This window comes from Pholcus phalangioides, unplaced genomic scaffold (assembly GCF_987345545.1).
Source record: "Pholcus phalangioides strain wild (caught in Gottingen) unplaced genomic scaffold, Ppha-v1.0 ptg000003l_1, whole genome shotgun sequence".
Taxonomy (NCBI): domain Eukaryota; kingdom Metazoa; phylum Arthropoda; class Arachnida; order Araneae; family Pholcidae; genus Pholcus; species Pholcus phalangioides.
The window spans coordinates 20,244,226-20,258,773 of NW_028301596.1; the positions used below are offsets into that span (position 1 = coordinate 20,244,226).

At 36.4% G+C, this 14,548-nt stretch overlaps 1 protein-coding gene across 1 annotated transcript in view; it reads left to right on the forward strand.

The window, feature by feature from the left end:
* Positions 1-1,401: 1,401 nt before the first annotated feature.
* The window catches only part of LOC149088238 (trans-L-3-hydroxyproline dehydratase-like), a 35,826-nt gene continuing 22,679 nt past the window's right edge, over positions 1,402-14,548 (forward strand). Inside the window, exon 1 of the mRNA XM_089245727.1 lies at positions 1,402-1,487. Within this exon, the coding sequence (XP_089101853.1) occupies positions 1,485-1,487 (3 nt within the window). The 5' untranslated portion in view covers positions 1,402-1,484. The remainder of the gene's footprint in view (positions 1,488-14,548) is intronic.

The following is a 14,548-nucleotide window of genomic DNA, read 5'->3' on the forward strand; positions in this document are numbered from 1 at the left end:
TGCCGTCAATTTTTCCAACCACGAGTGAAGTGTAATGATTGATTAATTGCACCGTTATAGGCCTGTTGCTTTCTATGGCGAGACTTTCTAACGGGGGAGATCGGCTCGCATTTGAAATATTTGCTGCCAAGCTTTGCCAATGATAGCAAATGCTTCTGGAGCTTCTGGTTCGAAAATTCGATATGAGTAAAATGTAATGTTAATGTTTCTCTAACTTCAAGTTGCTGAGGCATGTCCAATTCAACCTTTTATTGTCGCGAGCACTGTCTATACTCGTCATCAAAAGAAGAGTACCTTCACGACGAGTTTTGACGTACGAATGCATGAAATCAGGATGATTTCAATCCTTGAATACGATTTGCACAGGTGGAACGTTGATCAAGTGCTCGTGAGCACGAAATCAAACACGAGCATCGTGCACTCTGGATGCTTCAGGGAGCACCGTGGTGCTCGGGAACAACGGCGTTATGATGCTTATCATAGCAATTAAGTAGTTTATGACCACAGCCGCAACTGGGGGGGGGGGGGGAGCAGCTGGGTCTCGTGCCCCGGGTGCTAGACCAGACGGGGCACAAATTTTTTCTCAAACCTCTCCTTCAACGTTACAAGGGGTGCCAAAATGAGCACTTACCCCGGCTGACCGACATCTAGTTGCGGCCCTGTTTAGGGGTCATTCAAGTATTACGTCAGCATCGGGGGGGGGGGAGTTCGGATTTGCTGACTTCTGATGACAAGGGGGGGGGGGAGGGGGTTTGAAGGTTGGTTACGTCATCAACCACTGTTTTTGAAGTATTCTAAGCGTATGTAGCTGAAGTATTCTATTTTTTTGAGTATTCTTTTGAAATATTCTAAGCTGCTGACGAAATTTTGCTGACAAGGGGGGGTCAGTGTTTTGCTGACTTTTGCTAACAAGAGGGAGGGAGGGGGTCAAAAATGGCTAAAAATCTGCTTACGTAATGCTTGAATGACAGTCAATCTACTTAGGCGTGTACTAGTTTCCTTCTATATTTCTTAGATGGCAGCAGGTGTTCCAGTGTTATATCAATAAATAATTCACTACTAGCATGACTGTATTTGAAAAAACGGGAAATTTAATGGGTGCAGAGCTCGCTTTAAATAACGAGTTCATAATTAAATGACTTCAAAGTGAGTTTTTTCAGCATGATTGGAAAAAATGAGCATTTTCAATCAAACGATGAGTCAGCAGAATAGTCCGAAAAAGTATTTCTGTCCTGGGAGGTAGACGTTATATGGTCACGCAATCCATTATGTGAACAATAATTTTTGTAATACAGTGAAAAATTAAGCTTACAATTTTTACCGCCAGACTAAATTCTCATGTCAAGAAATTTGTTTTTTCTAACACGCATGGATAAAGAAAAAAGTCTCAAAGCGGTCGTTGCAAAGGCTAAAGTCGTTCAATATTGTTTTGTTTTGTTTCTCGTCGGACGAAGAGGTTTTTTGAGCATCTTATTTTTTCCAAGATGGTAAAACACTTTTTCTCATCCGTAAAGTAATATCATATTCATTTGCTAAAGTCGCCTTTTCATCCGACGCAAACGTTTTTCGAATCGCGAACATCCATTATCCACAGCAGCGAACTCTTTCGTAACGAACGTCCTTTTCCCACCGAAAGTGTTATGAAGAATTAAAATTCAAATTTAATCGTTGATTATAATATGTATTTTGGATCAATTTTCATTCGCTTAACATGTATTTCAATGTATTGATTGTCGTTATTGCTTTTAAATGGTTTAGATTTTTCTAGTCTCGGTGCGTTGAGGCAGTAGTTCGTGTAAACACGTGGTTTCCGTCATCGACTTGGTAATGGCTATCATGGTTCCTACAAACAGTGGGGATTACAGGGCTCCAGCCCAGGACGATTATAATTTTTTTTTTAACTCTATATATTCGGTATGAAGGGGCCCCAGCACTGAACGGGGAGAAACATTCGTTTCGTTCAGTGCCTGATTGTGGCATGCCCCCCCCCCCCCCGTGACTTGTGTCAATAATTTGTGGTCAGTCAGTAAATAATATTGTGTGATTAAAATAAAATTCTCGGAGTAGTTTTTCTCAAAAACTGCTTATCTGAACACGGCCACATTTGTAGGATATCTCAATGAAACCACGATAGGGAACTTGCATATAAAAAAATAGTTCAGTTTTTGACCACCAGATGAAAAAGTGGTATTTTTTACTCAATTTTCCTTTTTCCCCCATGGACCATATAGCATATATACTAAGTTTCAATGGAATACTCCAGATAGGGCGCTACATTGGTCTGAGCAGCGTCAGTATACTGAAACTACACCGACCCCCCAAAGCAGAACATGCCAAGATCTGCGACGTACGTCTCAGAACAATTAGCACTACTGCAGAAGAATTTTAAGAAAAAGTGCAAAAAACAAAAAAAAACCACTATTACATGTATGGGGATTTTTACCACAGTAAATTTCTAGTCAGCGGAGGGCTCGTCGCAGAACAGTGCTGAACATTCTGCTTTGGGGCACCGACCTATGTAGCGCTACGTTCTGGTAAGTGTATTTTATTGAAACTTGGTATATACGTTATTTGAACCATGGGAAAAAAAAAGGAAATGCAGTAAAAAGTTTAAATTTTTCGCCCATGGTCTCATTGAAATACCCTAAAAATTTGTATTCGGATGAATTGTTTTTGAGAAAAACTACTTGAAGTACACAGGAACTTTATTAATAATCACTAGGGCTATGATTTTTACGCTCTATAAACTTCTAAAATATGCTTTGTAAAAAATGCATTCATGCTCTTAAAAAACTAAATATGCCTTATAAAATGAAAAAATATGTCCTAAAAAATTTTCATTAATATCTTAAATAACATTAGTTTTAGCAAAATAATATGAGAATGAAAAGAGAAGTGTTGATGTTGTCTAAATTGACTTGAATCATTACTTATTGTATGAACAAAAATTCTTCGTTTTACTAACTAATCTCATCTGGCCAAAATTTTCGTCAAATTTCTTTTTTAGTACGTTTTTCCCTACAAATTCAGGATTAACGTGCTGCCTTCTGTATACCTAGCCAAGTAGTGTGTTTAGCTTTAGAAAAGCATCGCACAAAATTAAAGTAAATAAATAAATTCTTTTTATTTGATAAAAACTCAAAATTTCCCACAAACATTAAAAAAATTCCTCCATTTACCAATTTTTCCCACAAGTTACCATCGCAGACACTGATTCAGATGATTAATCTATTTACAGCCACATACCAGTGCCATTGAAGGGCTAGTATTTTATGCTCTAAGACTTCAATGTCATTGCTGATTGGTTGAAAAACCTGAATTTCAGGATTTTTTACCAATCAGCAACGACGTTCCATTTTTATAGCATGAAAATCATAGCCATAAAAGCTCTCGTGAGAGGCGATTTTCCAATCCCGCAAAAACCAGTCTGAAGCGGGATTGAAACAGCAAGAAAGAAAATTACTTTGTATAGAGCAGCGGTTCTCAACTAGTGCTCCGCAGAGCCCTTGGAGCTCCTTGTGCACTCTCCAAGGGCTCCGCAGCCATTCGAGGAAAATAAAAAAACAGTAAAATTTAAAAAAAATAATTATAAATATTTTTAAATAGTAAAAATAAATCAGTAACTTTAATGAATAATTGAAAAATTGGCCTATGGGGTTCCAACATAGAACTTCTTTTACTTAAAAGGAGTCAACTCCACGAGTTGAAAAAGGTTGAGAACTGCTGCTGTAGAGAATTATGAAATATGCACAATATCCCTTAAAATTTTGAAAATATACTCTATCACGTAAAAATTGAAAAATATGCAAAGACGGAAATCTGAGTCCTAATAATCACCCTGAGGGCCCTTACAATTTTCCCACTCGCTCATGTGGAAATCTGGTCCTAGTTCCATTATATGAACGAAATTGACGAATTGTTGATTTCATTTATGTAAAAAAAAATGGTAGAAAAGAAATTCATAAATTTGTGCCATTTGATTTCCAGTATATGATTTACCATTTTGGTTGTTCTGACTACACCAAAACCAGTCTTTTCCAGTGTTTTTCTTTGACGGTGTTAGTTAACAAAAAGCCTATATATAACCCTATTTTGTGTGTGCTAATGTCTTTGTGGAGCTGAAAAAAAATCTCTAATGTGGAACAGCTATAGTATAATCCTTTTTTTGGCGATGAGTTGGTGAGAGAAACGTCTGAAAGTATGACGAGAAATCACAGAAACTAAAATGGTTGCATGCTTTTGGACATGTGTTTTGAATAGCTATAGTATAACATGCCATTGGCGACTTTTTTTTTCAGTGCCAAACACGTCAGATAGCCCAACTGTAAGTCACAGAGGCCACAACTACAGGCGGTGGGGAAAAAAATCGCCGGCATAGAAAACAATAACGAAAGGCAACAAGCATAATAAATATTACTTTCTAAACTAAATGCAGAATTATATATGAGACTGAAATATAACCGTATAAATAAGTTCTTAAGCTTTGGGTTATGAATAATTCTCTGGTGAAAAATAAATACTCTGGTGGTTTCTCTGTAAAACATATAAGGCGTGAAGATTAAAAATGAAACATAAATAAACGTGATTTCAGAATGAATTATATTTGGGAATAAAACAATGATAATAATATCTCTTTTAAATAATACAATGGCTCCTCCTGATGGAAAGAGATATTCTCTGTAATAAAAAAAATAGAAACCTGCGGACTCTCTTTTAAATAATAAAACCAGACATAAAAAGTCTCTCTGGGTTTGGTCAATAGAAACACGCAGGATTAAAACTCCAGATACTATGGCTAGTATGCATAAAGTAATAAGAATGGAAATATTAAAAGGTACAACCAGGGAGACAATGATATCCAAAACGAAATAATCCAACACTAACACATACTCCATTGTGGAAGGGCGTTTCAAAAGGCACAGTAAACAAAAAATAAAATGACTGTTTGAAAACCCCGTAGAACTAGCGCCACCTGCAGGGCCGTCTTAACAGTATCCTGGACCCTCTGGGCCGAATGATTTTTCTGAGGCCGTACCTGGCAAATTTTTGAAAATTTCAACCGGTTCTAATTTCTTTGAGGCCCCTGGGCTGGGCCATAGTGAGACCATGTGTTAAGACGGCACTGGCCACCTGTATAGAAAGAACGAGAGAGATACCGCTACCCAACGGCATGATGTCGGCCTTGCCAACTTTTTGCATCAAAAAAAATTAGCCAAGGGAGGTGGCAGATCACACACACACTATGGCTCTATTCCCATTTTTCTTGACAAAGAAAAGAATTAAAAAACACTTCGCGAAAAAGAAATTATATTATGGCTGTTAAAAAAAATGGTGATAAAAAACGAACTATGATAACAAACAACAACAAACATACTCAGACTAAATGAAGGATCAAGATTAAAAATATAATACCGCCTAGACCAGATATGGGATTGAAAATGAAGCGACGTATTTTAGAATGAACAACGGGTTAGAAAAATTAAGGACATGATTCTGGATTAAAAACTCTGGGCTATAAAAAAAAACATGCTAAGATTCTGTAAGATGGCGGAAACCTTGGCGTTTTGTTTTGCAATTTTTCAAGCTATCGTGTTATCTATTTTAGCACCATTTTGATTTTTTATTGTTGTCAGCGTCTTAGGTCTCGTTATCATGTTCGCCAACATTGAAATTTATTAAGCAATAAAAGCTGAAGCTACTTCAGTTTTTATACCTGCAAGAGAAATTATAGTTTCTCACTCAAAATTTGCTGATAGCATGATTTCAAACGTTGATCGCTGAGAAAATCAGTTGACATTGGGTTTGTAATGTAATTGATCAGGGAATCCCGAGGCAAATACTTTATTCGTTGGTACCAGAATTATTCACCGTGATGTTCAAGCTTTCCAAAAAAAGAATTGCCATTTTTTTTTTTTTGGCTATCTTGATTTTCATGATGTTGAAGGCATTTGGTGAGCAAAAAGAAGAAATATAGGTCGTCGAAGAGCAAAAAACCTTGGCGAAATTGAAAATTGATGAAATTTATCATAACCCTATTTATGGAATCTAGGCTAAAAATCGGGACCCTCTTTTACAAGTCTTTCTTGGTTTGGTCAAAAACAGTCTCTTGCTTTAATAAAAACACAATTACTGAATTCAAATTCAATGTATAAGGTTCAGTATGCAAAAAAATTAATAAAAATGGAAGTATGGAATGTGCAACCTTCGACTAGAGAAACAGAAGGTAAAACATACTGTGGGGGGAAACTATGTACCAGGAGTTCTCAAACTTTTTCCACCAGCGCCGCCCATTTTCCTAATCAACACTTATCCGCGGCTCCTCAAAGCAGTTTAACAAAGATTCTCTTCGAAAAAAACTTTGTCATTATTGCTGTTAAGGTTGGCAGCGCACAGTTTGAGAACCTCTAGTATATACAATACAATGAGATGAACAAAAACATTTACTTCAATGGATTCAGACAGCATGCTCTCCAACATGATAGCCCATTGATACTAGTGACTTCATCTTGAGACGACCAAAAGTAAGCAACAGTAAGAATTCAAAAAAGAAAAAACCGCCAATGGAAGAAAATGACTGACCGTGGGGGGAAAACGCCATCAGGCTAGAAAGGAAAATGCCAAAATAAGGTATTATACTATAGCTGTTTCTTTATTGTTAATTGCATTTGTATGTTCAAAAATGGAAACAAATTTATGAATTCTCAAGTTATTTTCCAATATCTTTATTATTTGCCTTTTTGCTGCCAAGTTTTGACTATGCCAAAACGGCAATATGTCATAGACACAATTCCCTCTGTTTATTCGTAAATGTTATTGGGTGTTCTTATCCTGTTGGTAGGCATAGCGAATAGCTCCTTGCAATGCATGAATAGTTTCTAAACAGTAGTATACCGCAGGGCTTGACAAATCCTAAGCTCCGGGTTGCCGTGGTGACTAATTTTTCGAAGGGGCCATTCCAGTATTATGTAAGCAAATTTTTAGCCATTTTTGACCCCCTCCCCCCCTTTGTCAGCAAAATTTCGGCATAAGCTCTGCCCCTCTGAATCCTAACTCATATTTTCATAAAGGGTGGTTGATGACGTAAACATTATACCAACCTTCCCCCTTGTCATCAAAAGTCAACAAATCGGGAACCCCCCCTCCCCCATCGATGATGACGTAATACTTGAATGGCCCCTAAGTGTGGTCAGCGCCAACATGCCAAAATTGACAACTACTTCTGTATTTCCTAGTTTTGGCAACCCTTACTTCATTGCATGCTTGCTTATATTTTCTGTAGCAGTTGTCGAATTAATGACGGAATGGTTATGTTGCATTCGTATCGATACAATATTTGACGGTGAATCTGCATGCTTCATTCCTCTTGGTTCTTCCGTTATGTAATTGCTTTATTGTGATCGTTTCATCAATACGTGACGGCTCAGTTTTGTATGTGCTTCTCTGTTCCACAGTCACACACAATTTTGTTAGTGCAACCAGGGAGGCCAGACACGAGGACCTACTCGGACTACGAGTCAGTAAATGAATGCATGGAAGGTGAGTTGCTTGCCATTTCAATATTCTATTCCTTTTTTAAGCCAACCATTTTTATTCTCAATTCTTGGTTTTTTGAAATAAAGAGTATGGGCTCGCGCATTTCGTCTTCCGCAGTGCTCACCCATTATGATTGCGTCAATTTATTATTATATCATAATTATTACCATTATAATATATTATAATTATTACCATTATAATACATTATAATTATTACCATTATAACACATTATAATTATTACCATGGAATCAGTACCAGCATTTACCATCTTCATTTCAAAGTATGTGAAACAGGTGGCGGCGGCACCAGTATAACACAAAAACATGCATAACTCTGACAATACAAATGGGTCATTCTCACGAAATTGGAAGTGGGAGGGGGAGTCAGCTTATACACACGTGTATGCGCTACATTCCAACCAAAAAAAATCGTATGGACACTGCTTTATCTGCTAATACATAAAATTAGTCAGCAGCAAAGTTTGTTCAAAATTAATGGTGAAAATATTCACTAACGTTTAACCATGTTAAGAGATCTGGTGTGGCATTTTGCCTATTTCTGCGAATCTTCAATCATTGCAATGCACGTCATAGTTTTCGGCATATTCTGCTTTGGGATGCTTGACACTCACAAAATTTTTTCCACGCATTTTGATATTTAATTTCAACTTTGACGAGCACTGATACTCCGAACATCTTTTTTTTCATCAATTGCATTATTTCTCTCTCTATTTTTTGTCAATTTTATGTGGGACAACAGATTTCTAATGTGTCCCTGTTTTGCTAGAGCATGAGTTGCATTCAAAAAATAAAGTCTTTAGATAAAACATTACTGCAACTTGAAATGTTGCAACCAAGAAATTTGGATTTTATTTCCTTTTTTCTCCCTTAACGTATGATCAAACCTTTCTTCTGGTTATCCAATGCCAGGAGAAAGACATTTTTACATGTTTTGCAACAATTATCAAAAGCTAAACATGTGCTTTTCATAAATAATAGATGCCTCTGAACTGGAACACGTGATAGAGGGAAAATAGTTTTCAATTCTCATTAAAAAAAAAGTAGCAGGAGAAAGAAATTTAATAAAAACACGCCCGTTTATTCTTGAGTAAACCTAATTTGTGAAGTAATCTACAATTATAATTGATTTAAAAAGATGTTCAAGTGATGGTTACATTCTCAACTTCTTTCTCAATACAAAATTTGATAGGTGGCAACTGGTGGTGTAGGATTCGGTGGGCAGGGTGTCATCCGAAGAAATAATTTTGAAGGGTAATCACTCATCTCTGTAAATAGATGGGTATTTTGTTTTATTATTTATCAGTGAGAAATGACTTGAAAAAATTACCTACAATTTGGAGGAGTATTTTCACTTCTCAATGAAATTTGGAGAGATTAAATTTTGATGCGTAGGGCTATAGTGAACGCTGATAGCACTTGAGCCAATGTTTTCCAAATGTCATGAATAGGGGAAAAAAAAAGAAAATTTTCATTCAGCTATAAACTATAGATTAAAAAATTTAAAAGTATGAAAAAAATTAAATATGAAAGCATACTAGCCTTAAAAATATATATTATTGAAAAAAAAGAAAGAATATATAATAAAATCTCCCAGCAATGGTTACTAACGGGACCATGAAAATGTGGCCGTTATTGGGAGAGGGTAGTTTTATTTCTGGGAAAAAAAGACACTAACATTTACGATTTATGTATATATAGCATGTGAAATGACAATCCATTCTGTAACTGATTACGGTAGTTATATAATTGATTATGTTTTAAAATGTATGAATATATTTTGATAATGTATTATAATAATTTATTAATCAATCTACAGCACTGGCATTCTAAAATTCAGGCTTGCAGTGCTTAGGTAGAACACAACCAACAAGAAAAACTGAAATGGACCAAGACAGTGTACCAACAACCCCAAATAGTTCTTTGTTCACACTGGACCTTCCACTACAGCTTTTTCGCAGGGTTTTCCTAAGTCCAATCCGATAGCTGACATACATTCTTGTTGAAAAACAAAAAAAAAAAAAGATTGCCACATCCCTCTCAAAAAATTAATACCCTGGACATTTCTATTCCGATTTGCGAGCACCATTTTAGATGGTGGTACCATCCTTTAGAGTAGGGAGTGCCAAATAAACAAAGGGTTTCTAGTAATCGAATAACTTGCATATCCCTCTAGTGCAGTGGTTCTCAACCGGTGCTCCGCGGAGCCCTTGGGGCTCCTTATGCATTCCCCAGGGGCTCCGCAGCCGCTCGAGGAAAGTTAAAAAAAAAAAACAGTTAATTTAAAAAATAATAATTATAATTATGTTTTTAAATAATAAAAATAAATCAGTAAGTTTGCTGAATAAGTAAAAAATAGATCTACGGGGCTCCACCATAGAAATTATATACCAAAAAGGGCTCTGCTAGTCAAAAAAGGTTGAGAACCACTGCTCTAGTGATTAGAGTACTGACAATGGGTCTTCTGTTGCCCCTTATATGATCTCTTCAAGTTTTTTCCCTCTCCACTGCTTCAATATTTAGCATTGCCAAGGAAAAAGTATACATAATCTTCCCCCCGAACTTGATGGGGGAAGCTGAAAAACTCCCCTAAAAATTATTTTTACTCGTCCGATATGCATATCTTTTTCTCGACTCCATGTCGAAAGTGGCCGTTGTTCGGAAATCGTTCTGAGGTTTCTTGTAATGGATGGATACGTTCGGTTCCAAAAAATGTAACTGTTGCGCGGAGATGGCCATTAGAGGAGATTTTACAGTATTTTTGTTTTAAGATAGTTATTTCGAAATTTCAGAAATTAGATAGGGGGCAGCCAAGATCAGGGCATCTCCTTAACAAATCAAAATTTGTTCAAGCAAATTAAAAAAAAATCTATTGAAGAAAAAAGTTATAAATAGTGGTACTTGTCAGAAACAGGAATATAAAGCGGCAAACAAAATTTCCTGTTCCAAATATATTGAATGTTAACTAACACATTTGGGTGATTCTTGAGAATCACCCAAATGTGTTAGGGCCGCACACACACGTACCGGCACTTGTACTAATTTGTTAAAAATTCTGCAGAGAAATTTGTACAGGTTTCTGTGTATGGTTAGTAGTTGTATATTGCTGCTGTGTGGGCATGGTGCTTGACTCTTACCGTGTGAATCCAGATTCAAACCCTGTTGGTGGCACAGTGGTGGTTGGCTGAAGTTGGTTTTCTGGGATTTTCCAAATTTAAAGCACGAGTGTGAGCTGGTCTTCCATTTGAAAAAGTGTCTCCCCTGAGAGCAGATAGACCTACAACGTGATACTAACATTACATGAAAATGTAAGCATTTATCATAATATAATACGGCAGAAAAATGGCAGCATCCGCAAGGACATGAAATAATTGCAACTCTGGCAGTATAACTACCTTAGGGGCCACACGCATACACTTGGACCTGGGAACACAAGTTCTAGTATGTGCCGATTCATTAGAAATTCTGTAGATGGATGTGTGTAAGATGTGCATACATACAGTTAAGTAGTAGTGGTCAAACTCCTACAAATCAATGACCCCTATTTTATGTTTATAGACATGTTCAGAGTCGCAACTAGGGGAAGTAAGTGGTTTTGGTGTCCTAGACATTAGACTAGAGGGGGGCATTAACATGCATGCATTCTTGTCCCAGCTGATATAGTATCCAGTTGCTGTCCTGGACATGTGTGCATGAATTCGATAACATTTGCAGAATTTATGCTCTTTATGTAATCTGAAGTAATCGTTTGCGTACCTAAATGTTTTCACTTGTGACTGCTGTATTCTGGTTTGAAAATGCGCATCATTCTGATAATCAGCCAGGGTTTGGGCAGTATGTGGGCGGGAAGCAGTTAAAATGCTGATAAATTGTAATTAAAAGCAGATTTGTTATGCCCGTGTCTTATTGTGTAAATTTGGATAATTTTTGGCCAATTTTATCAAAGTTTTTGGTTGGGAGATCACAGGTCCACACACACGTTATTTTTGAAATTGCCCATTTAATTCGTTTTCACAGTTGGGATATATTAATTTCACTCGAATTTTTAAAGCATGTTGAGATTCGGTAATGTGTTTGTTTTGGCGATACTTTTGTTGTCGTTAATACTCCGTTTGATAGCGTTGTACTTTACTTTGTCGAAAAATGTTTCAGGTGTATGTTTCCTATATGAGGAGCATCTCAAGAAGCAGAATCCTAACACAGCCTCCATCACCTATGACATCAGCCAGCTTTTTGACTTCATTGATCAGCTTGAAGATCTAAGCTGCCTCGTGTAAGTAACTCAAGTTTTTCAAAATGGGGACTGCTGAAAACAAACCTTTAATTTAGGTGCGATAGTTTCTGTGGCTTGACAAATCCCGTGTGCCAGGTCACCCCAGAGACTAGAAAATCGGTATTGGTATCTAAAGGTTTATGTGCGCTATTGTTAAATTGGTATCAAAGGATTGCCAAAAGTTTTTGCATTTCATGACAGTTATAACTTTGAGTGTTGACTTGAGAAATCATTAAGTTCCTGGAACGTCAAGAAAACATTATTTAGGACAAAAAAACAGATATTTTCTGGATATTATGTCGAGTTGAACTCAGAAATCAAAATCATCTGGTCATTGCCAGGACTCAAACCTAGATCCTCTTGCAAACTGGGCAAGCATGCTACCATCTATACCAATAGAGACACAACCCTGCCTTCCTTGTTTGGGGGCTGTTTGCTGAAGTTGGGAGAAAAACTAATGCCTCTAGTATGTGGAGTGCCTCGTGCTACAGTGCGTTAAGTCAGGGTCGTGTCTCCATTGGTGTAGATGGTAGCATGCTTGCCCGGTTTGCAAGAGGGTCTGGGTTCAAGTCCCTGCAAAGACAAAATGGCCTTTCTTTCCAAGTTTACCTTGGAATAATATCCTGAAAATACAGTAAAAGTCTGTTATAATGAGTTCAGCTTATAACGAGAGATTTGTAGGCAATTGTCAAATAGCTAATGTTACAAAAAGCATTTGCTAAGAAACGGGGAGTCCGTTATAATGACAATTTTCCCCAGGATTTTGAGCTGTCTTTATAACAGACTCTTACTGTATCTGTTTCCTTGATATATTGGGCTGAGGAAAAGCTTTCTATTTCTCTCATTATTTATGACAGTTTTTCCAGAAGGGGAAATCTTTCTTGGCTCTTAAGACTCGTACTTAAATTATACTTTGATTTAACAAGCCATGATCTTCTCTATTGTCCCTTTAGTTTCAATGGTTTTGAATTTCTACACAGCCTGATGATTTGAATTAGTGTGACATTTTTAGTTTGTTTGAACGTTGGGTTTCAAACTTTATGCTCTGGTGTAGAGTTCCCCAAGTTTTTTTTTATTTAACCTGCCTTTTTTTCCATGAAATTTATTTTTGATGTGAATGCGTCTTATTGAGCATCACACAAATAGGTCTGAGTTTGAATCCAAATAACTACGAGACAACTCGTGCAGGGATGGAATTTCTGTGCCAATTGTGCCACACTGCACCGAAATTAACATCCTTCTCTACTAGTAACTCATATATTGATATTTTTCTGTGCCAAATAGCGTTTGCTTATTATTATTATTTATTTTTTTTGTGCCCCTTACAGCTACTTGAAATAATTTTATTTCTGCCTTGTATGTATCAATGCCAGTGACTTGCAAAATTCATCGAATTCTGGAATAGGGTGCCTAAAATTCCCGTTCCTACGTACTGCGAAAATATTCTTTCCAAGAGTGTGTTTTCTTCCCCTACACTTTCAACATTTATCCCTAATTTTTAAAATTATCCACAGTTATTTTAACCCCTTTGCTCCACTACCAGTTCGTTTTTGTTAATTGTACTGATCAATCCTTTTTTATGAAGCATATTTTCATTGATTATTTATTGAAGTCTATTTTAATTATGTGATTTTTTTTTTCAAAAATATTTGTAGATTCCAAAAATCGACCACAACATATGCGCCATACAACAAAGACTGGATAAAGGAAAAAATATACATCCTGTTAAGGCGACAGGCAACTCAGAAGCAGTGATGTCATTCAATTCATCTATATCAGATTTTTTTTCCTTTTTATTTTTTCTGTTGTAACGGCCATTTAGAGATTATTATTGTTTTTTTTTGTTGGAAACAAAACCTTCAAAACTATGATGCTTTAAAATATTCTTCGGGGAAAAAAACTTCTCCCTCCCCCCCCATTTGAAGGTGGTATTATATGTAACACATTCTGTGACCAGCAAATGAACAAATCGTGCTGTTGTTGTGTTTGATGGGTTTGTGGGGTGAAAAAAATTTGTTTGTGTGTGTGTGTTAAAAAAAAGATTGGTTCCTCTTCTCTCTCCCCTCCCACAGTCAAACAGTCAATAAAGGAAAAATTTGTTGTCTGTCCCACCGAATATCGCTGCATGTAATTTGTACCTACTTGGAATGGTAGAATCCAATATCGTTGCATTCAGAATCCCTTATAATAGTTTGTACCCTTGTTTCAAGATTTTGTCATTATAACTAATGTCTGGATTTTTGTTATTTTCCTGTCAAAATTTGATGTATTTTCAGTTTGAATTAATCTCAGCTGAGATATTCTGCGGTCATCTTAAAAAAACACTAACTAGTGTTAATTATCAAAAACTTCCTCCTGCCATTATATCTTCCATCTGTCATCGTTAAATATAATAGGAAATACAAACCTATATGCTTCAACCCCTTATTAATAGAAAATATGGTCAAACTCCGTTATAATGACATCAGAGATTTCAAGCAATTTCGTCGCTGTAACCAAGGTGTTATTATGTTGTGTTTGATGGGTTTGTGGGGTGAAAAAAATTTGTTTGTGTGTGTGTTAAAAAAAACATTGGTTCCTACTGAGATTGATGTTATTTGGTGAAAATAATGATCAGGAGCAATCAAGTACTATGCCTGAAGTTTTTCTTCATGATTAGGGTGACCATAGTTAATTGAGAAAAATATGAGAAATTGGCAAAATTAATATGGGATATCACTGATT